The sequence below is a fragment of the Carassius gibelio genome, chromosome B23 (assembly GCF_023724105.1).
Source record: "Carassius gibelio isolate Cgi1373 ecotype wild population from Czech Republic chromosome B23, carGib1.2-hapl.c, whole genome shotgun sequence".
Classification (NCBI taxonomy): domain Eukaryota; kingdom Metazoa; phylum Chordata; class Actinopteri; order Cypriniformes; family Cyprinidae; genus Carassius; species Carassius gibelio.
Window position 1 is genome coordinate 22294106 of NC_068418.1, and position 24316 is coordinate 22318421.

General features: G+C 37.6%; 3 protein-coding genes across 3 annotated transcripts; all 3 read left to right on the plus strand.

The window, feature by feature from the left end:
* The first annotated feature begins 1044 nt into the window (after positions 1 to 1044).
* LOC128011222 (trypsin-3) lies at positions 1045 to 12829 on the plus strand. The gene is made up of 5 exons (XM_052593402.1): positions 1045 to 2707; positions 3042 to 3192; positions 3295 to 3436; positions 10356 to 10613; positions 12502 to 12829. Exons 1-5 carry the CDS (start codon positions 2659 to 2661, stop codon positions 12652 to 12654), a joined length of 753 nt encoding a protein of 250 aa, XP_052449362.1. The 5' UTR covers positions 1045 to 2658; the 3' UTR covers positions 12655 to 12829.
* Positions 12830 to 13495: 666 nt separating this feature from the next.
* On the plus strand, positions 13496 to 14974 carry cdaa (cytidine deaminase a). The gene is made up of 4 exons (XM_052593386.1): positions 13496 to 13691; positions 14213 to 14324; positions 14406 to 14463; positions 14733 to 14974. Exons 1-4 carry the CDS (start codon positions 13565 to 13567, stop codon positions 14853 to 14855), a joined length of 420 nt encoding a protein of 139 aa, XP_052449346.1. The 5' UTR covers positions 13496 to 13564; the 3' UTR covers positions 14856 to 14974.
* Positions 14975 to 19151: 4177 nt separating this feature from the next.
* On the plus strand, positions 19152 to 24185 carry LOC128011205 (serine/threonine-protein kinase PINK1, mitochondrial). Its single transcript, XM_052593382.1, has 8 exons — positions 19152 to 19622; positions 20342 to 20620; positions 20761 to 20864; positions 20934 to 21116; positions 21797 to 21960; positions 22088 to 22212; positions 22515 to 22745; positions 23283 to 24185. The coding sequence occupies exons 1-8, from the start codon at positions 19266 to 19268 to the stop codon at positions 23571 to 23573; spliced, it is 1734 nt and encodes a 577-aa protein (XP_052449342.1). The 5' UTR covers positions 19152 to 19265; the 3' UTR covers positions 23574 to 24185.
* The last annotated feature ends 131 nt before the right edge of the window (positions 24186 to 24316 follow it).

A 24316-nucleotide genomic window follows, 5' to 3' on the forward strand; every position in this document is an offset into this window, starting at 1 on the left:
GTGGACCCACAGAAATAATCCCCATTAGATCTGGCTGCTGGGAATTGTGAGATTGCCCCAGATCTGTAGCAGGGATCATTAAAAATGAAGATGCCTGTGAGCAGTGTTAGCTAATGATCTCCTCTCAGTCTGACACAGCATAATCTACGTCTCATTTATTGTGTCTCTGTCTCATGGCTGCTTCCCCCGATGCTGACTGATGCCGTTTCAATGCCTGAGTGTTGTTCTGCTCTCTCGATTCTACCACAACAGAGCGATTAGCCCTCTTCATCACCCTCCTCATCATCGTGACAAGATGTCTCTGGCTTCTGTGTTAGATCCTCTGCTCCGAGCCCTGCAGGGCCCTGTACTGTCACACGGTTAATAGAGAGATTGGAGACTGTTCTGTTGTCAGTGGACTATTAATTGTGGCTTTGGCATTCATTAATAACTGACCTCTTAAATTGGATCTTTCATCCGTACAGTTGTCATGGTAATTAGGGGGACAGTGATGTCACAGCACTGCTGAGATTCCACATATTCAGTTCTTTGTTTGATAGAATCTGTGTGTCTTTTATAGCAGTTTGAGAGGGAATAAATCATGTGGAATAACTTTAGATGTCAATTTTTTTTTTTATCTTGTTTTATTATTTTCACCATTTAAAAATTCTACATAACATGGAATAATTTTAAGTGACAGCAGGTCATAACGGAAAACCAAATCTGATGACTGTTTTTTTTTAATCACTTAAACCATTGTAAAATTCCACAAGATTATTTGAAATAAGTTTGAATGACATTCGTTAGAGTCATCTTAATGAATTAACAAACAACTAAAGCTGATTACAGGTGCTGATTTTATTTTATTTGCAAAATTACTTTCAGTGGAGGTAACAAACAACTAAACTGATGACCTATTTATTGCATTTATTTATTTTCATCTTATTTCTTTTTTTTTTTAATATGAGGATAATTTAATTGAAGTAAATTAATTAACATTTATTTAATTATAAATATTGCTCTTTGTTAAAAACAAAAGCGTGATGATATAAAACCTACTTAAGTTTTTGTGTTAAATGAGAAAAAAATGAATAGCATTACACAATGAAACAAATGATAATATTTGCTGTAAAACGCTGCATGAATAAGTTATTCTACTATAAGCAAAGTACTGATGTATCAAATGAACCAAATCAGACAGCATTCAGACACTCCCAGACAACCTGATTTTATCTTCATATTCAGTAAAGCTCCTATAATGTCAAACTTTTCCCACGAGTGATTCTAAAGCTGTTTTTAAGCTGCCATCCTTTGTTTTTGAGAAAACCCCCACAGTCTGAGTGGGTGTGAGATGGAGGATGAAGGAGCAAAGACAATAATACGCTGTGAAGTGGGATGTGTTTGCGGGGAAAACCATGTTGTCAGATTAAAGAAAGAAACTAAAGGTAAATAAATTGAATTCTTTAGTTGCATAGACAGATATAGAATATAGATACATATCTGGGAAATAATGTGTTCATTATGTGCTCACCAGCAGAGAATAAAGCACTGATTAATTGTTAGAAAGGAACCAAATCATTATATTCGAGTTACAAATGTCGCAAAAGCTTAAATCTGAGAACCAAATGTATTGTCTATCATAAATGGCATCCACAGATGAATAGATATTCATCTGTTTCTAATAGTATTTTATTACACTGAAAGCAAATACTTTAAATCAGCTAGGCGTTACCTAATAAACTCATAATTTCATCTAGAAGCACATTGCTTATTAAAATGCAAACAACGAAATAGATCCTAATCAACTTTAACTCACTTTAATGTTGTTTCTTTATACAGTATATTGTTCTGATCTGGCTAGAATTCATTTATAAAGAGACTAAATGCATAAGTCTTTAGCTCTAAATCATTAATAAAGTCAGATTCTGGTTTCGAAAAGGCCTTTTTGTTTCAGGATAGCATACAATCAATCGTGTGTCATTTCCAAGAAAACGATGGTGACAAAATCTCAAACTTGTTGTTAAAAACATTTCTATTGATGTAACCCAAGCTTGCGATATTCTGAACCACTGTTCATTGGACAACACCCTCAGTACTTGTGTTTAACGCAGCAATTGAAACGAGTGAACTGGGTGTTGTTCTGAATCTCCAGCACACAATAAGTCAAAATAAAGAGTGTTGAATCAGATAACGCGTGACACTGACTTCATCTTTGTCAGGTACTAGGTCAGTATCTGTTATACTGTGGGGTAGATGTACAGTTTGTTGTTTGTCGGACAACAGCAGGGCAGCAGAAGCTCTGGAAATGGATAGGGTGTCAGTATAAAAGGAGAGAAGTACTGAAATCAGCAGTTGGAGGTCGTTCAAACTTGGGAGGTGAGGAATTATCACTGGTGAGTTTTCACATATTTTATTTCCTTTTTCCTCCTCGACTGTCTGATGTCGAAAAGGCATTAGAATGTCTCGTAATAGTCACTGACTTGAGAAAAAAAAAAGCCTAAGTGGCATGATATTGTGATCAGATATTTATTTCTGCACTCTTGAACTGTATCCGGTTGCTATTGTACAGTTTTGAGGGATTCAAGACGACATACAGACTACAGCATTGACAGACTTTTTTTCATTTATTACAGGCTTTCGTAATATTTCGGACACTTATTTTCTTACAGTGCTGACAGGATGGCTCAGTTATTGTGGGTATTTCTTGTGCTTGCTGCAACATTCAAAGGTAAGCAATGCAATTCTTCATTAAAGAGTGATTATTTGACACAAAGAGCTTATTCGTTTAGAAGTCTATTCCACATTAAAATTTTCAGGATATAGCATTCAGTAAAAGTCATGATGTTAAAGGCACGTTTATAATTGCATATGTAAGCAAACATAATCATAGTTAAGTTAAAATAGAGTTTTAAACAATGATATCATGGTATGTGGGTGTGGCTTAGATTTCTTCATAGAAATGGTTCATTTTAGCATCATCTAAAGTATAAATATTCTAAAGTGTTGAATATATAGCCTACATATGCAAAATGTGTATTTTCCTTGTTTTCTTAATTGACTAGATACATTGCCACAAAGGATCATTGGGGGTCAAGAGGTCGTGCCTTACTCTATAAAATACCAGGCATCTCTTCAGGTTGACAGGAAGCATTACTGTGGAGGAACCCTCATTCATCCTCAGTGGGTGTTGACTGCTGCCCACTGCTGGAGACCGTACGTACTGAAGCTTGCTTTTAAAACAACATTTGCTCAAGTTAGAAGGGAAGTATTTCATTGGAAAATGCCCTGTATGTTGTATTGTATTTGAATGGACAGGGCCAGTGTGATTCAGGTGGTGCTGAGTGAGCACAATCTTGCTGTAGACGAGGGATTTGAGCAAGTTCTTGATGTGTCCAGAGTCTACAGTCATTTTGCCTACAATCCAAAAACTTTTAACAATGACATCATGCTCCTTAAGGTAAGAAACACATAACAAATACTAAAAATGACTGATTCTGTGGTGCTATCTGAAGACTTGATATATACGTGAAGAAACCTGCTGCAGATTACTTTTTTTGTTTGTTTGATACTATGTTAATTAATGAGCAGTTATACGTTTTTTTTGTTGTTGTTGTTGTCGTTGTTGTTGTCAAGTTGTTTTACGAAGTATTCATTTAAATATAAAAATCTAAATAAATATTTTTAAACTCTATCTCATTTAATAAAAGTGTAGTAAAACTTACTACATTTGAATTACAACTGGTTGAGGCAGCCAAGTATGGACCAGATTCCGGTCAGATAATCAGAAGAGCAGGAGAAATCTTTAGGTTGAGACATTTACTTTACTCCAATATATGCATCTGCAATATGCCTCTGGTATGAAATGAGATGTGGTCTACAAGGAAACAAGACAAATAATTCCAAATTACTCTATTACTATTAACAGATTTATAAATTACCTATAACATCTACTGACATAATATAATAGCATAGCACCACTAGTATTTATCAGAAAATATGCATTTATATCCTAAATATATTTAACAGAAATCTCTGTACTCAGATTTACAATATGATTAACAATAACACAATAATGGCCTGAGTAATGCCCACTTGTATATGTAATTACATAAGTAAACACATTCGTGACAGCTACATGTAGCGCTAACATAGTACCGTATTTTCCGGACTATAAGTCGCACTTTTTTTCATAGTTTGGCTGGTCCTGCGACTTATAGTCAGGTGCGACTTATTTATCAAAATTAATTTGACATGAACCAAGAGAAATTAACTAACAGAAAACATTAGCGTCTACAGTCGCGAGAGGGCACTCTATGCTGCCAGAGATGCTGCTCAGTGCTCCTGTAGTCTACACTAAGCAGCATAGAGTGCCCTCTCGCGGCTGTGGACGATAATGTTTTCTCTTATATGCAGAGGTGGGTAGTAACGAGTTACATTTACTTCGTTACATTTACTTGAGTAATTTTTCGTGGTAACTAATACTTTTCGGAATATATTTAAAGATGGGTACTTTATACTCTTACTTGAGTAAATTTTTGGGGAAAAATCTGTACTTTTACTTCGTTACTGTGGGCGACGCCCCTCTCGTTACTTTATCTTCATGCAATAAATGTTATAAATGCTTCAGTTTATTCCAAACGCGCCGTCTACTTTTCTCTGGGCAATGAGCGATGCCCATTCGCGAATGATTCATTCTTTTGAGTCAATTCTGTTCAAAGGCTTGATCGAACCAATTGGCAAGCGAGTGAATTGGTTCGTGAATCAGTTTGAATGAGTCGTTCAGTTCCCTGCCGCACGCACTGAGCGTCTGAAGCGGTTCACTCAGAGAGTTGTAACGTTTAAGAATATTAGCAGCGTTGAAAACGGGGCTATGGAACTTCACTGAATTGAAAGCAAATCTGCAAAAGCCATTATTTGCTTGCGATGGAGATCCTTATTAGATGAACGCGTGTGCTGTCTACTGTTTAACAGGTAATAACTTGGGCTACATTCGATTACAGTACATGATACCACTGTGACATTAGTTTGTTGTACGTGTGTGGCTTATAACAGAGGGGATTCAAGTTGAATGCATCTTCCAAAAGACAAAAAATAGCCGATTAAGATTTTATTAATTTTAATACAATCACACCGGTACGAGTATGTTCAGCGAGTCATATCATCAGCTGCTAAATTCAGATCTGTGATCGCTTGCTGGCGCTGAGCCAGAGACAGACGCGTTTTTACAGCGCTGCACATTAACCAATCACACACGGTTCTGTTGAGCTTTTGAATGCAATGGCCAATCAGAGGTGTTCCGATGAGTCATCGCTGAAATGTCGGTGCTTCCTTCACTCGCTTACTGACTGAATACCTCTTCCTGGCTAATTCTCTCGTCAGAAACAACAAAGTGCAGATGTGTGTACGAATCTATAATTAAGATATTGATTTCACAGTGTTAACAGTTTCAGTGATTTTAATGGGAGTTTCTGAGAGTGATTGAACTCTAGACTGTCAGTGAAAATGATCTTTAATAATGTAAATGTTATTTGCTCTCTTTCTGAACAATGAAAGATTAGTAACAATATTTATATCACATTAACTTTCAATGTTAAATTCACATTTAATATAAAGTCAGTTGTATTAAAAATATGTTATGGCATGACATCTCTGTTACTTAAGTAAACAGACAGGGTTTTATAATAAATTACATAAATTGGAGTAAAGGCTGATGAAATATATACATTTACACACACACACACACACATACATTACATACATTTTATCTATATATCTAAATAAAAATAGGCTCCGTATATATGACCCAAAGTAACTAGTAACTAACTACTTGAGTAGATTTTTTATCCGATACTCTTTTACTCTTACTCAAGTAACTATTCAAGACTAGTACTTTTACTTTTACTTGAGTAAATATTTCTAGAATTACTTTTACTTTTACTTGAGTAAAGTTTTTGGGTACTCTACCCACCTCTGCTTATATGACTCAGCAGAACAATCGCGGGCATAAAATAACCGATCAAATGGAACACCATGAACAAAGTAAACATCAGAAATAGCAAAGGCATGCATAACATATAATTATTGGATACAATATTGTTTGGACTTACTTGTATTATATGAACACCTTACACAAAACATAGCAGCAGCAGAAACAAAGACAGACAGCGGTCTTCTCTGGTAGATAGCACTAATAACCGTCCCTCTAGGGAACATGAAATGAACTTTAGTTCCTAGTTCCTAAAATAGGCTTTCTGACACAGCCGCCCCAATTATCTGGCAAGATAATTGAACAATTTAAGAAAGTCTATCAGGGATGCTTGTGTCATTATCCTTCAGATGAGGAAGAGGGATCAATCGCACAACTGGACGAGTTTACTTTTTGTCTTTAGCCTTGACTCTGACAATACGAATTCTACCATCAGCTCTAGCTATGATCTCTGTTACGGTTCCTACAGGCCAGAGTGAGCATGGTAGTTGTGGATCTACAACTACAAGTACGACTTGCCCTACTGTAAGTTCCCTCCCCTCAGTCATCCATTTGTGATGTTCCTGCATGTTTGGGAGGTATTGGTGAATAAAGGCAGCCCAGAAACAATCAGCCAGCACCTGGCTATGACTCCATCTATGTTTTCCAAGCAGGATGTTAGAATCATACAAGACCTGAGGTAGCAAGGCATCTCGACGACCCATAAGTAGTAGATTTGGAGTCACAGGGTTCACATCCGCAATATCCGAGGATACTTAGCCGAGTGGCTCGAAGTTCAGGATGCTTTCAACTTCTACCAGAAGGGTGCCAGAAGTACTGGTTCTGGCACCGACTGCTGTCTAAGGATCACACGGAGTGCTACCTTAACTGATTTGATCTCATGCTCCCAGGTTTCAGATGCAAGCAACGTGTCATTAGGCATTTGTAAATACCCCCCCACGTTTCTCTTGATGGCACCCAATTTTGACTGTGAATGGGCCAAAGCAGTCTACGCCAATAGAACAGAAAGGTGGCTTATGAAGATTTAACCTGCAGGGGGTAGATCTGCTAGACATGGGATTTGAGGCTTAGCGCACCAGTACTGACAGTTTCGACAGATGTGCTGGTGTTTACGAACTGCTTCTCGTCCTCAAAGTATCCAATACTGGTGGCGTAGTTCTGCTAGAATCCTTTCTGAGCCAGGGTGAAGGAGTCGTTGATCTGTCTCCTTAATTAACAGCTTAGTAATATGATGGCTAGGGTCTACTACAATTGGGTGTATGGCCTCTAGGTCGAGGTCACTAGCACGCCATAGTCATCTGCCCACTCTAATGAGACCAGTGGCATCAACATATTCTGGGGCAAGGGAGCCTAAGCGACTGTTTTGTGGAACAGGATGTCCGCCCTTTAAATGTCTAACCTCATTAGGAAAGGAGTCCATTTTAAACTGTGCCAGAAGTAGCTTTTCCGCTTCTATATATTCAGAAGCCTCTGTAGGAGAGTCAGTGTCATTGGTAGCCACCCCATGCAGGGATCTAACAGTGGCCTGGACGAGCTCTTGCCATGTGTGGAATTGGCTTGGATCTGGAAGAAACTGCTAAGTACTGAAACAGTTCCAATAAAGGCCGATTTCTTTAGTTCATTGCAGTCAGGCTGGTCTTGTGACTGAATCAGGAAGTCTGGACTTGAGCTCCACTGATGAGGGCCTTTTAACTCAGTCAGTCTAAGACCTTGTGTGATATGGTCCGCAGGGTTGTGAGTTGACGCCACATACCTCCATTCAGACATCTCTGTTAAAGTCCGTATGTCTGCCACACGTGTCCCTACAAACACCTGGTAGCGGTATGATTCAGATGTCAACCAGTACAACACAGTGGTAGAGTCAGACCAAAAAGTGACTTTGTGGACAGGTATGGTCAACTCAGTTTGGATCACCTTGCCCAACCGGGCACCTGGTAAGGGTAGCACAGAGCTCCAAACGAGGTATAGACAGGCATTTACGAGGTGCTACTCTAATCCTGGCCAAGACAAAGGTAAGAATAACTGTGGTGCAAAGGTATGCCACTGAACCGTAAGCCCTTTTTGATGCATCACTAAAGACATAAAGCTCTCGGATGACCGATGGGTTGTCAGCAGAGGCTGGAGTGTATGCTCGACGGAGCTGCAGCTTGGTAAGAGTTGGGAGTTCTCCTACCCAGGTAACCTAACTTTCTCTCAAATGTAACAGTTCTACGAGGTCGTCCCAACCAAGGTTGTGCTTCCAGAGGTCTTGTATAATAAGCTTTGTCTTGGTCATGAACGGGATAATGAACCCCAAAGGGTCATACTGACTGGCCAAAGTTTTATTTGTATTCCTCATGGTAGGCTTTACAGTCTCCACATAACGCAAGTTTTACCCCAGAGTGTCACTGATGAAATCCCAGAGAACGAAGCCCTGAGGAGCTGCAGTGCTGATTATACGGGTGCTGGATGTATATTTTCCCAGCCTCACTAGCTGCTGCCTGTCTGTCAGGAAGCTGTTGATCCACTGACAGACGGAGGTAGGCACAGAGAGCTGATTTAGTTTGGGCAGGAGGAGGTTTGGAATGATAGTGTTAAAGGCCGAGCTGAAATCCACAAACAGGATCCTCACATAAGTCATTGGTCTGTCTAGGTGTTGCAGAACATAATGCAGTCCAGTGTTTTCTGCATCGTCCAAAGACCTGTTTGCTCTGTAGGCAAACTGAAGAGGATCCAGCAAGGATCCAGTAATGTCCTTCAGGTGGGCCAGCACCAGTTTTTCAAATGACTTCATGACCACAGACGTTAGAGCCTCAGGCCTGTAGTCATTTAGTCCTGTAATTTCGGATTTCTTTGGGATGGAGATGATGGTGGAGCGTTTGAAGCATGAAGGGACTTCGCACAGCTCCAGTGATCTGTTAAAGATCTGTGTGAAGATGGGTACCAGCTGGGCAGCACAGGATTTCAGACAATCTGGGCCTGGTGCTTTTTTCCTTTTCTGCTTCTGAAAGACCTGGTGCACCTTTTTCTCGCTGATGTGAATTGCAGGTGTGGGGGAGAGGGGGGTTGCAAGAGGTGTGAATGTTGTGTGAATGGTACACCTTTCGTTGATGTGAAAGCATGTCCCGCCGCCACACGATTTCCCCGTTTTGATTCTGTGTCGCGGTCCATTCTGAACAGCTGAAATGTATAAATGTCCTGCAAAGCATCAGAGTGGTCCAAAACCGGTAATATATCGGGAGATGTGTTTTTCCCGAATGTCCAGCAATTTGTCTCTGGTGAAACTGATTGCAGGAATTTAACTAAAGACAGGACAAACTAATGCTGCGTTTCCACCGAAATTACCTGGAACAATTGTTCCAGGAACTTTTTCCCCCAGGAACTATTTTCCCTCCAGACCTTTTGCTTTCTGTGTTTCCACTGCGGTCTAAAGTACCATGAAGATTATGCAAATATTCTGGTGACGTAGGTCTGCGCGCATTTCTCAATACAAAAAGTATGCAAATTTTGGACTTGCATCCTCGGTAGTTCGGACTTTATGTATTCGACTCGGGAGGGTGATATTCGCGACGACGCAAATCTGGTAATCCTGCAAACTGCAGTGTACTTGATTACATCAGTCAGCTCGCCTTGGCTACTGCAATTTTCCTCGCTGTATATGTACAGTAAAAAGAAATAGAATATCAAATACCACTGCCTCCTTTCGTTTCATTTAAACATAATAATAGCCACAGAAATCTACTTAGTTCAGAGAAATGTGTATATACAGCCATTACAATGAAACAAAATATTATATCAATTGCCTCTTTTTATTTTCATTTTAACATATAGGTAAATTGAATACAGACCAAAGATTACCTGCTAGATTAACCCAAAACAAATTATATTTATGTTTAACTACTAAAGAGACATCGGGGCCAGCATCAAATGTCAGAAGGACCAGCCGAGTTGAGACTACTCTAGGCAGAGACATGAACACTGAGCTCCTGCTGATCGCTTGGAGCTGACCGTCTCCGAAATCAGCAAAACACATTTTTAAATAGGCACTCTTTATAAATACACTGCAGATTTGAGTTTCAAACAACTACATTCTCGCCTATAATACTTTTAAAATTAAATTTCACGACACAATTACGGTAATGAAAATGATCTGAAAAAATGGTGGTTGAAATCACAATGCTGCGAGAACTCAACCAATCAGCATGTGTAGTACCCAAGTCCCGCCCCCGAAAGTTTACACCACCTTTAACCAATGGCATGAGCTTTTGGGTAAAATCTCAAAATCTCTATGTTTGCTCAATGGCAGATGGGGAGAGTGTTTGGGGAAACCTGTTTGGAAACTGCCATTATTTTCAAGATTTTTGTGCAAATTGCACACCTAAAATGGAGACATTTACATTTTTTTCCCCAGCTCAGTGTTCCAGCTCAGATTAACGCTTATGTTCAACCGGCCACACTGCCAACTGTAGACACGCCTGAGTTACTTGGAGGAACCAGCTGCACCGTGAGCGGATGGGGAGTGACACGAATATACAGTTTCTATCTGTCACCGATTCTGCGTGCAGTGGATGTGTCAATCATGAGCAACTGCCAATACTACTACTACTTCAGAGTAAACGACAACATGATATGTGCGGGATCTCGCTTCGGGGGAAAAGACGCCTGCCAGGTAATCAGAGGTTTAAATGCAAATAAGAACTTCCCCAGCCCTGGTGGCAGCGAATGGAGTAGAGCACAACAGGTGCCGCCATTTTTCAAAGTATTTTCTTATTTAACCAAACCATCTAGCTATTACATTACAAATTTTAATAAAAACATGTATTGATATAAAACTATTGATTTAAAGTTGTTGATTATGTATATAGAAACAGTGTATTTTTTGTAGCGTTGATTTCAAGTCCATCAAAGTCCAACTCCAAAATGGGCCGAATTGGACTCCGAATCGAGTCCAACTAAACAGTGCTGTTTGTCAGTATCTTAAGCTTATTTTAACATTTACAACTAGAAAAGGCAATGTCAATTTAAATGTAACAAAAGCAAACCTTTTGAATCTTGAAATTTTTTTATTTATTTTTTTATCTCATGATTTGTGTTCTGCTCAGCAAACCTAAAGTAACAGAAGTTATGGCTGACTTTATATATGTATTGTGACATATTTCAGAGTCACCTGTATGACCTTTGAAATAACAGAAATCATTTGGCAAAGTGGTATGGACATATAATGCAGTCAAGACATGCCTTGCACACGTAGAACGTTTATCAACAGGCTACTACAGAAATAGCTAATACAGACATTTAATCAGAGGTTCGATTGGGATTTGTTATGTGGGGGAGGGGGACACTGTGGTTTCAGGCTTTTGAGTGGTGCATATGTTTATGCAAAGCCTACGTCTTATATTAATTGGCAAACTGTAAAATAAGTTGCGAGAGTCCTATGAACAAATGCTGATCAAAATCATTCTATGCTACATGGCTGTGTGCAAAGCAACATCTGTTTGCAGGATTTTTTTTTTTTTAATTGTAAGATGTGTTTGAAGACGTGACCTCTTTTAAAACCTAAAAAAATAAGTCTGAGCAGGGTAGGGCAATGTCTTATTAAACTGTAATATGACTGTAAAAACATGATTTACAATAAATAATTTTTAAGAAAAGGTATGAGCCAGAAATAAAAATAAAGATGCCGTTGAAACTTTTCTGAAGACAGTAGGTTAACTTCAGAGATACATGCAAATAGGGATACATGCAAATTGTACAAATTTTACAAAAAAACTGATTTTCTACTTCTAATTTTCATGATTAATTCAGTGTGTTACTTCCTTTTTCTTTGTAATTATTTGTGAAATTTGCTTAAATTATTTCTATGCTATTCTTAGTGCACAAAAAGAAACTAAGAAAATTATATTTAATAATTTTTAATAATAAACAATCATTATTTTGGCCATTTTAATTGGTGCAATAAATTCTACTGCAAGTACTGATGCATTCACATTATTGCAATGCATCCAGAATCTCATAGATGCATATTTTTTGGGCAATAAAAACATTAAATACTTAAATGAACTTTATTGGATCTTTTATATAATTATTTTGACCCACCCCTGTTAAGAAACACTTTATGAAATATACAAACTATAAGCTGGGTTGTTTAAAGTTGCTCAGAGTTTAGTTTGACCCCTCAAACACACCTGCCTTTTCATGACAGTCTGCAGTTTCCCTAATTTATGATGGCAAACAAAGCCTCCCAAGGGTCCTCCCAAAGGGGTTTTCTGTGAATAAGATGTTCTGGGAATGTTCAGGGTGCGGTCCATTGCTGACAGTCCATGGAGACATTAGATACACTCTGATATGGCACAGCTTTTCAGGGCTTTATGTTCAGCTTCTTTATGTTGTGTAGTGTAAATCAAGGTGTGATAACTTAATTTACTTACACAATAGGTAATATTTACAGCTTTGCGGGTAACAAAAGAGTCCAGATGGTTTCAGTTTCAGTGTTTAAAAAATCGAAGAATGGAAAACAGAAAAACATGTCAAATACATGAATCTTTCTTCTTTCACAGGGCGATTCAGGTGGTCCTCTCATTTGTGATGGGACTTTAGAAGGCATTGTGTCTTGGGGAATTGGCTGTGCTCTTCCGTACTATCCTGGTGTCTACACAAAAGTGAGAAACTACAGCCGCTGGATCGACTGGATCATCAGCTCTGACAGCTGAAACATATGTGGGAGGCCTTTCCTTCAGTCAGAATTAAGGAAAATGTGTAATCTGGCAATAAATACTACTTCAAGTACTGATGCCTTCACATTATTGCATCCAGAGTCTCAACAATTATAGATTAACATGCATATTTTGGACTCTAAAATCATGAAAAAGCCTATTTTCAACCATATTTCCATATCCATATATATATATATATATATATATATATATATATATATATACTACATATATACACACAAATGCTTGAAATTAGTTTTGAAGATAAATATAAACTGTGCCAATATGAATTTCTTTACAAAACTATTCTGTTTAGTTTTAGAAAAGTCCTTCAATGTGATTTAAAAAGCATCCCATGATGCATCCGTTTGATGGAATGACCTGGAAGAAATCTAGCTGTCAGTAAGATTGATGGAACTGTCACAGTTTCATTTTGGAATACATAAAGCTTACAACAAACTCTTCCTTGCCTCTTTATTATTGTCATGTGAGTCTCTGATCTCTGGACTGAGTTAACAGGATGATCTTTACTCATCCGTCGGGTTGCTTACAATTTGTGCATTACCTCAATTAAATATTTTCTAGTGCTCATGAGAATAAATGTGTTTAAACCGCCTTTAGGTGAGGGAAAATGTTTTGTTCATTATGTTGATGGTGCTCTGGTCTAATGATTGTCAGAACGCCGCAATGCACAATCCAGTTCGTGGAATTCCACAGCTTGTCATTTATATGAATTATTGAGTAAATGGGAATTTTGACATTGCAGCACCAAATTACTCAATGCTAAGTGTCAAAGAGTCATTGCATCACTGATTTCCTCCTTAGTCACACACACGCACACTATAACTTGTGACTTGAAGCCATGTAGTGCCTGGCAGTCAGAACAGAGTCTCCAGTCAGCAGCATAATGAGTAGCTGGAGCCCAGAAGCGCTTGTTCAGAAATCTCAGGAGGCCAGAGAACAGGCGTACTGTCCCTACAGCAAGTTCAGAGTTGGAGCAGCTGTCTTAGCAAGCGATGGAACCGTGTTCACAGGTGAGGACACACTTAAAAAATATATGTCTTTTTTATTTGAAACTAAAAACATATACAGTATAAAACATTCACATGTTTGCTTGACATTTTTTGTTTTTGAAAGTCTCGTATCCTCACCAAGGCTCCCTTTATTTGATTTCAAAATACAATAAAAAAAGTATTAATGTTAAATATTATTCTAATTTAAAATAACTGCTTTCTGTTTGAATATATGTTCAATGTAATTTATTCCTATGATGCAAAGCAGAATGTTCAGTACCATTACATTGCATGATCTTTCAGAAATCATTCTAATATGCTGATTTACAGCTCAAGAAACATTTCTTATTATCAGTGTTGAAAACAGGTGTGTTGCTTCTTGATTAATTAAATGCATTCTGTTCGAATAAACGCATTCATGTTTTTTAAGAAAAATCTTACTGAACCCAAACTTTTGAATGGTAGTCTGTGTATTTGTTTTGTAGCTATATTTTGTGTCTGTTTTTCGTGGTCTTTTAGCATATAATGGTGATGTTTAACAGGTTGCAATGTAGAAAATGCATGTTACACTGCTGGATTGTGTGCTGAGAGGACTGCGATCTCTAAAGCTGTGTCTGAGGGACATAAGAGCTTCAAAGCCATCGCAATTGCCAGGTAATTCAGTATATAGCTATGTATGTATTGGCTAAAGTATAAATAGTGTTGAGTAATGTTCTTTAACTGACTTTTTTGCAGTGACCTTGAAGATCGCTTTATTTCTCCATGTGGAGCCTGTAGGCAGTTCATGAGAGAGGTCAGTTCTTAAAAATTAAATCATGCAAACTTTCTTTTATTGTTTTGTTATTGCTATAATTCACAAAAATACAGACGTTACACTATGGCTTGTAAAAACAAGTTATCAGGAAAGAACTAAATATGAGTCAACAAACTGCATGTTTGGAAAAAGTGGGCTTTTGTGAAATGTAAAAAAAATATATATATATATATATAGTAATACACATAATTTTTCTGCTTCCTTTGAAACTGTAATTTAATAGACTGGTCATGTCATCTGTCTTACAGTTTGGCTCCCAGTGGGACGTTTATATGTCCAAGTCTGATGGATCTTACAAACTGATGACAGTGGAGGAGCTCTTGCCGTGTTCATTTGGCCCCGATGACCTGAGGGCAAACGAAAACCATTAAACTTTTGACATAAAGCCATGACAGATAGATTTAAATGTTTTGAATGGATGTATGGTTTTATTATTTTCCATTGAAAAAATATAAATGTGTAAACTAATAAATGGTAGGGCTATCCTGAACTGACCTGTGGTTAAATTATTGAACTTTTATTTTACAATGTGTGCTTTTATTGTGACATGCGCAGTGTTGGGGAAACTCTGAAACTGAAGCTTGACCAGCCAAATTAAAGTATTTTAATTATTACTAATTATTACTAAATAATTATTAATGAAGAATTATAATGAAGTGTTATAAGCATAGACTGTATAAAAACAGGTTATAAGTAAAATATAATGATGTAATAAGTAAAATATTTGGGGTTTAAAACAACATACTGTAATGCAATTATGATTTCAAAGAGTATGGGTGAATTTATGTCCATTGGGACACTTTTACAAGCAATTTCAAAGTCAAAAAGTGTCCCAATGATCAGATTTTGTAAACTAACCAATACACACAATAATAAAATAGGCTACTGGATACTTCTATTATATTAAACTGACTGTCAACGTGCAAAATTGGTACTAACATAACATCAGTGCAGGAACAAAATGTTTGCAACAAACTGGATATGGAGAAGTACGAATGTACAAATTACAGTTGATTCATGTGAAATATCCACTACTGGACATCCTTTGCATCATCATCAGATGATCTCTAGTCGGAGGAAAGACTGTAAAGCCCATTGTCTATTTTAACTTTGCTTGGATACAGTAACAAACATCAACTGATCTCTGAAGCAGTTCTTCAATTTTTGCATGATACAGGGCTGTATATAATTATAATAGATAGATCAATATAAATATAAATAATAGAATTTAGTCCAAATATTGACCTGTAGAGGGCAGTAATATGCCTAGAAGTGTCTACATCATAGCATTGACATAAAATGCAAACTCTTACTTGTTGTCTATATTGCAATTCTTTCTGGAATTAGTAAACAGGTCTGGTTACTTACAATTCTGTGCATTACCTCAATTAAATATTTTAACATATATTAAAATGAAAGTGGAGCTGTTTTCATTATGTTGAGTGCTCTGTCTAATGATTGTCAGAATCCTGTTTGTGAAAATTCACACCTCCTTAACATCTTGGCCCTACATTAAGTTTTAAGTAAATGGGAACTCTGCTTTATCAAATTACTCATGCTAAGCGTCAAAGAGGCATTGCATTACTTATTCCCTCCAGTCAACTAAGTTTTATCATTTAGTGACTGGCTGTTGATACAGGATCTTCAGTTAGCAGCATTATGAGTTGCTATAATCCAAAAAAAGCTTGTTCATAAATCTCAGGAAGACAAAGAACAGGCATATTGTGCCTACAGCAAGTTCAGAGTTGGAGCAGCCGTCTTAAAAAGCGATGGAACTGTTTTCACAGGTGAGGACACAAACAGTTAAGTGTTCCTCTTGTTGAGGATTACAGTATTATACCAGCTTCAAAGCCATCGCAATTGCCAGGTATTTCAATATATAGCTACGGTTAGGTTCATACACTGTATATTTGGACACTGACACAATTATTGGCTCTGTATTGTGTCTTCAGCAAGTGAAATGCATGCTCAATCGGATTAAAATCAGGAGATTGACTTGGCCATTGCAGAATATTCCACTATTTTACTTTTAAAAACTCCTGATTGGTTTTGCTGTGTGTTTTGGGTCATTGTTCATTTGTACTATGAAGCGCCACCCAGTCAACTTTGCTCCAGGATCTGGGCAGAGAGTATATATCCCATATACTTCAGAATTCTTCCGGCTGCTTCTGTCCTCTGTCACATCATCAGTAACCCAGTGTTACTGGAAGCCATGCATGCTCATGCCATCACACTGCTCCACCATGTTTCACAGATTATGTTGTATGCTTTGGAACATAAGCTGTTGCAAGCATTTTCCATACTTTTTCCCAAAGAATAATTTTCCGGAAGTTGTCTGCCTTTTTTTTTTTAAGAATATTGTTTTGGACAAAAATATATTATTCTGGCTTTGTTTGCACCTTGTAGGGAACACTCTGTATTTTACAGTAGCATGTCTATCTCCCGGAGAGAGTTTTTCTCTTGGCTGGATGTTGTGAAAGGATTTTTCTTTACCATGGAGAGGATTCTCCAATAATCCACCACTGTTGTCCTCTGTAGACATCCAGGCCTCTTTATGTTGCAGAGCTCACCAGTGCCTTTTTTCCCCCTCAGAATACTGAACTCTTGATTTGGTCACTTCTAATGTTCCTGCTATCTATCTGATGGATTTGTTTTGATTATGAAGCCTAACAATTGTCTGTTACATGGAGAGATCCTTTGACTGCATGATGTGGGTTCAGAGCAACCGCTTCCAAATGCAACTCCAGTCCTTTTACCAGCTTAATTGACGTTGAAATAACTAAAGAGTAGTCCACGCCTGACCATGAAACAACTTTTTTTAGTCAATTACTTAACCTCTCCTCCAATTTTGAGGAGAGTATACGCTCAAATTATAGCTCAGATTGTGCACTTTAAGTCCATATTCATAATATAACTAGGCTATAACTTCAATATGTTTGTTCAGCCGCTAAAAAAAATGTGCCTGTGTCCAAATATATGTATTGGTTGAAATTACTGTTTATTAATATTGCTGTTATGACCTAACTTTTATGCAGTGACCTCGAGGATCGCTTTATTTCCCCATGTGGAGCCTGTAAGCAGTTAATGAGAGAGGTCAGTTCGTCTAAAAATGAAATTTTGCAAACTGATCAGTATTATTGATTTATTATTACCATTTATGAAGACATACAAATGTGGAGTTAAAATGTGATCTGTAAAAAGTCAGCAATGACCAGGGGCGGATCTACCCCTGCTGCCACCCCATTTGGCAGCAACGAATTAAAGGTTATAGCCAATTAAAAAATTTACGAACGTGAATCTTTCGTGATTCGTGATCCCGCTCCGAACTCCCGAACTGATTCAAATGATTTGCGATCTCCAAACTGACTCAAATGATTGGCGAACCCGCTTTGAACTCCCGAACTGACTCAAATGATTCGCGAATCCGCTACGAACTCCCGAACTGATTCAAATGATTCGTGATCCCGCTTCGAACTCCCGAACTGATTCAAATGATTTGCGATCCCCAAACTGACTCAAATGATTCGCGAACCCGCTTTGAACTCCCGAACTGATTCAAATGATTCGCGATCCCGCTCCGAACTCCCGAACTGACTCATATGATTCGCGAACCCGCTCCGGACTCTCGAATTGATTCAAATGATCCGCGAAGCCGCTCCGAACTTTCGAACTGATTCAAATGATTCGCGAACCCCAAACTGACTCAAATGATTCGCGAACCCGCTTTGAACTTCCGAAATGACTCAAATGATTCGCGAACCCGCTTTGAACTCCCGAACTGACTCAAATGATTCGCGAACCCGCTCCGAACTCCCGAACTGATTCAAATGGTTTGCGATCCCCATAACTGACTGACAGTTATAATGTTTGTTATAACTGTTTCAAATGCAAGACATTGATTGCATGAGATTAAGTTTGTAAATGATGTCCTTTTGTAGTGTGCACATATATTTATCATCAAACTTTGATAACTGTGACGAAATTCAGTATACGTCTGCCACATGTTGCCACTCCTCAAAAATTCCTGCACACTTCTCGCCACCCCATCAATATTTTTTCTAGATCTGCCCCTGGCAATGACAAACTGAGTTTTTTTAAAAAGAAATGCCTTTATGAATTTAGGTGTGGCTAACAACTAAACCTATGGCAAAAGTATGTAAGCAGCCTAATGCACTAATCATGTTTCAGCTTCCTTTGATACTGTCACTAAACAGACTGGTCATGTCATCTGTCTTACAGTTTGGCTCATAGGGGGACGTTTATATGTCCAAATCTGATGGATCTTACAAACTGGTGACATAGGAGAGAGCTCCTGCCGTATTCATTTGGCCCTGATGACCTGAGAAAAGAAAAAAAAAAAAACCTGTTGGCAATTCGAAACTGTAATAAAAAATAAAGCTATAACTCATGTTACAAACCAGGTGTACAGTATAGATTTAAAATGTAAAATTTGAATCGATGTATAAATGTATTATTTCCCAATTAAAAATACATAAATATAAACTGATAAGCAAATTACCATATTATGTTGTTCTGCTGTGAGGTTAATAACTGACTCACCCCTTTGGACTTTTTATTGATACTAATATTAATGTACTTTTATTGTGAAATACGTTTCCGACCTTTATTTTGAAAGTCAACAACACAAAGTGACATCTTGTGGACCAATGAGCGTTACATAAACACTGTCCTTGAGTAAATAATGTAGGGAGAGGTTGTGTCGGTAAACAGGCCCGGTTAATTTCTCTTATCGTGAAAATTAGTTCTTTACTCGGCTCAGAATGTCAGTGAAACATGCTCTCAGTCGGGGGTTGGAGCTGGGAAGGTCGCTTCTCCAGCTGGGGCTCTTAAAACCAGCCGGCCGTGTGGCAGCGAAACTCCGCGGTGAGAGGCTGCGTGTGTCCCGCTCGACCCGCACCGTCCATCCGCAGACCTTCCTGCCCGCTCGGTTCCGCTTCTTCCGCCGGTCTCTCAGCGGGCTGGCCGCCCAGCTCCAGTCCGGGGCTTTCAGGAGAGGGCTTGGAGGTGGTGCTCCCAGAAACAGAGCTGTTTTCCTGGCTTTTGGGGTGGGTTTGGGGCTGATTGAACAGCAGCTGGAAGAGGACAGGACCAGCGCTGCGTTGTGTCAGGAGATACAGGTGAAAAACATCACCAACAATGACGACATTTGTATATCTAATAATAATGATATTGGATAATAATTGAGCATTCCTGTTGATCAAACAGTGACATGGTCATGAAGAGAGAAGGCATACAAAATGTATTCGCTTTGGTAATAAACGTAACTGCATAAACCAACTGCACAAATATAAAATAAACAAGTTATTTAAATGTATATGGCTTGGCCATCACAATAATAAATTACATTTTAAAATGTATTAAATAAAAAAATTTTTTATATCAGTATCATCAAATAAATGCAGCACTTTGTAAACTTTGACTGGTAATGTATATATTATTATACTTTAACACATAATATTACACTTGTTATATTAATATAATATTATTACAGTGTTGCATTATTTACTCCTTGTTGCGTAAAACACTTATTGCATGTAACATTGCGATATTACATTTACAGTAATTCATAAAAATGTAATTGAAACATAATTAAGAAAACAAGTCTGGTTACAAAATACTGAACAGTATCAATGATTTACATGTTTTACATGTCATTATTTGACATTATCATCACATCAGGTTACTACTTTATTCTAAAGTTCATTAGACCTAGCACACATGCAAATGATATGCATAAATATATGCAAATTATATCAGCAGTTGTAAATAAATTCCAGAATTTTTATTTATTTACAGGCTTATTTACATATTTACCCACAATGTTTTCTCGATGTAGGCCGTATTCAGAAAGAAGAAGTTCCAGACACCTCTGAAGTCTTCTACATTGGGGTACAAGTTGGAGGACTATGTGATTGGGAAACAGATCGGGAAGGGGTGCAATGCAGCGGTGTATGAGGCAGTGGCTCCGTTCGCGCCCCCTGTAGAGAGCGGGAAGTGTTCACTGGTGGAACTCAGCCAGAAAGAAACAGACGATGACAATAAGAAAGCAGGACCACTTCGATTCTCAGCTACACCCAGCTTTCCTTTAGCTATGAAAATGATGTGGAACATTGGGGTGAGGATTTAGAGTATTTTAGCATTCCATAATGGAATAAAATAATTAATTTTGGGATTTTGTGTAGAATGCATATACAATACAGTATTCCAGAATCCCTCAACAGTTTTTTCTAATGAACATCTGATACTATTCAATAGGCTGGTTCATCAAGTGACGCCATCCTTCGCTCTATGTCTATGGAGTTGGTTCCTGCATGTCCACAGGCTTTAACAGAAGAGCAAGGAGTGTTTGCTCTGGATGGGTGAGTTAGCAGTACAGCATGGCCTTAAAATAAACTGAATCATTGCCAATGGCGTTGCTATTTTTACAGCCACTTTGGAATGGTGCCTAAAAGACTGAGCGCTCATCCCAACGTGGTCACAGTGTACCGGGCCTTCACTGCTGAAGTCCCGCTGCTGCCTGGAGCTCAGGAGGAGTACCCCGATGTCCTGCCTGCCCGACTCAATCCACTGGGTTTGGGCAGCAATCGCACACTGTTCCTGGTCATGAAGAAGTGAGGAAACATGATAGAACCCTGTTAAAAACAAATACATACATACATATATAATGTGTATATCCATTATATTATTACCAAAATATTATTTCATAATATTTATTTTATTACTTTATAACAAATTTATTATCATAATAAATAATTATAATATATGGTTTTTCCTATCTGTATTGTTATAAAAGTAATTAATAAAAAAATAAATACAATATAAATACAAATAATTAATTATAATTCTTATTATATTTATTTATTATAAAATGTCATTGTTATAAACAAATATCAAAAATAAAAAGTAATAATGATAATAATTATTGTTACATTTATTTATAGTAAGTATATTTGATGTATTTGTTATAAAAACTATAAATGAAATAAAAATTAAAAAAAGTATGATTTAAATATTATTATTATTATTATTAGTATCATTATTTAGTACTGTGTTTATTGTAAAAATAACAAAAAATAAGTAATAATAAATCATATGATATTACTATAATACATATAATAATATATTTTATATAATAATGTTTATGTATTAGTTACTGTTAAATTAGTAATATGTTAAATCTATTTTTTTACATGCAAAACAAAAAAACAGGCCTTTGGACTCATTTTCTGTTGGATGTTGCTTGTGGTCAGAAGTTGAATCTGTAAAGTCTTGATTGATGTCTGTGCTGTAGTTACCCATGCAGCCTGCGGCAGTACCTGGGGGTATGTGTGCCGAACCGGATGCAGGCGTCTCTCATGCTGCTGCAGCTGCTGGAAGGGGTGGATCATCTCTGCAAACAGGGCATCGCTCACAGAGACCTCAAATCAGACAATGTGCTCCTGGAGTTTGACAGCAGTAAGAGTCATTAGACAGGGCAGACAGCATTTCATGCTAATGTAGACTTGCAGCATTTTGCCAGCATTAAGTAAATGCTTTAATCACATTAATTGTAACATTGCTGTAATGTGTTTTTATTTCAAAGCTGGGTGTCCCCGACTGGTGATCACTGACTTCGGCTGTTGTCTAGCAGAGGATCTGGGCCTCAAGCTGCCCTTCAACAGCTGCTGGGTTAACAGAGGAGGTAACGCCTGTCTGATGGCGCCTGAGGTGAGAAATGTCTGGAATAACACTCAACGTGTCAGGGCTCAACAATAAGGACTTGTTCTGCTGGCCTTTTCAGGCCAGTAATTCAGATTTCTGCTTGACCTGTGAACATTTTTTTACTGGCATTTTAAGTTAAATGTTATATTTCCATTTATAATCAAACAAAAGTTCACATTTTAAATATAAGGAAAAGGTGACAGCAATAATGTCTCTTGCGAAGCATTTATCTGATTATTACTGATTTTTTTTTATTTATTTTAAAATTGTATCAAATGAAATGTATTAATGATGCTTTTGTCCTCTAGGTGGCCACAGCAGTTCCAGGTCCAGGGGTGATGATAGATTACTGTAAAGCAGACGCCTGGGCTGTAGGGGCCATCGCCTATGAGCTCTTCGGTCAGCCGAACCCCTTCTACAGCTCAGAGGGCCTGGACAGTCGCACTTATGAGGAACAACAGCTTCCTCCACTTCCTGCTTCTGCACCTGATGATGTACAGCTAGTAGTGAAGCTACTGCTACGCAGAAACACTCGCAAGGTATGATATTCACATACCTTATATAAAAAAAGAAATAAAGAAACACTACCTTATATACTGGCAAAGCCAATTCTTATTTTATATATAATATAATATAATATAATATAATATAATATAATATAATATAATATAATATATTTATACATATTTAATAGAATTTTTTGTTTTTTTTGTTTTTACAAAGCATGTATATATATATATATTAAATATATATATATATTAAAAAAAATGTGTAGGTAATTGTTTTGTTTTTTTTTAAATCCCAAAATGTTATATATATAGTAGTAATAATGCATGCTTTATTGTTGTAATATTACTATCATGTTTTTTAAGCAAAAATAAAACCCTAATTAAAAATAATTTCTGCATATTAGTTATCGGACACAACATAAAAATCATCTGTATCAGTCATAAAAATGATGCTGTAAAATCTGTCAGGCTCTGGTTTACCCATAGAGAAACTCTTGAATATAAAAACTAAGAAGATAAAGCAGTTGATTGACTGATTGATTTCCTCATGTCCCTGATGGTTTGCAGCGCCCCAGTGCTCGTGTGGCCGCTAACATGCTTCACATCAGCCTGTGGGGCAAGCGTGTGTTGGCCAGCTTGGATCGGGCCAGAATGGAGGAGCTGAAGGACTGGCTGCTGTGTCAGTCTGCTGTGGTGCTGCTGAAGGGTCGAGGGTCCGGCGGGAGCTCCGTGGAAGCTGAACTCCAGAGATGCTTCCTCGCCAACATAGACCTGGAGGACCTCCGCGCCGCAGTCAGCTTCCTCATGTACGGACAAGAGCAGTGGAAATCGCTGCTAGTGCACTACACTGAGCCTTAGTGTGTGAGTGAGTGTTTACTAGAGAAGCAAGCACAGCTCTGTAGATTGTAGAAGCACTTTAATTTTAAAGTCCATCACTGACATATTTTGAAGTGATGGCAGTTTATGCATTTGCACTTTTCACTATACATTAGGAAAACTTTATGCTGTTGATGACTCTTTAGAATAACAGCTTAAACCAGGTACAAATTCACACATAATGTAATGCATTAGTATCCACAGTATATGACTGTATACTGAATATTGCTTTAAAAAGTAGGCAAATGAATGCAGAATAAACTATACAGTTGATGGTTATCTGACAGGATATTTAATACAAATTTGAGCTGAACTTTTGGTAACTGATTGCATCATGAAATGTGTCATTGGAGCAGAGTTGGTAGGAGGGATTTAAAAAGGAATTGGGATTTGTGATGTCACTTAAGAGGTTGAGCAAGTGATTATATTTGGATGAGTTCACTATTACAATCTTTGGAATAACTTGTTTAGATGAACTGTCATAGTGCATGTGCATTAAAAGTAAACAGGGTGCATTTTCAATGCACGTTGACTTCATGGTACATGGCCTGGAAAGGAGATAAATGGCAAAAACAATAAAAAATGTCAATAGTATGGAAATAATGTGTTTATTTGCATGTGGCAATAAAATAGTTTGACGATAAATTACATGTTAACATTTACACTGCAGTGTATTATCATTGTGATATTTGCATTACTTTGGAATAAATTGCATTGCCCAAGAG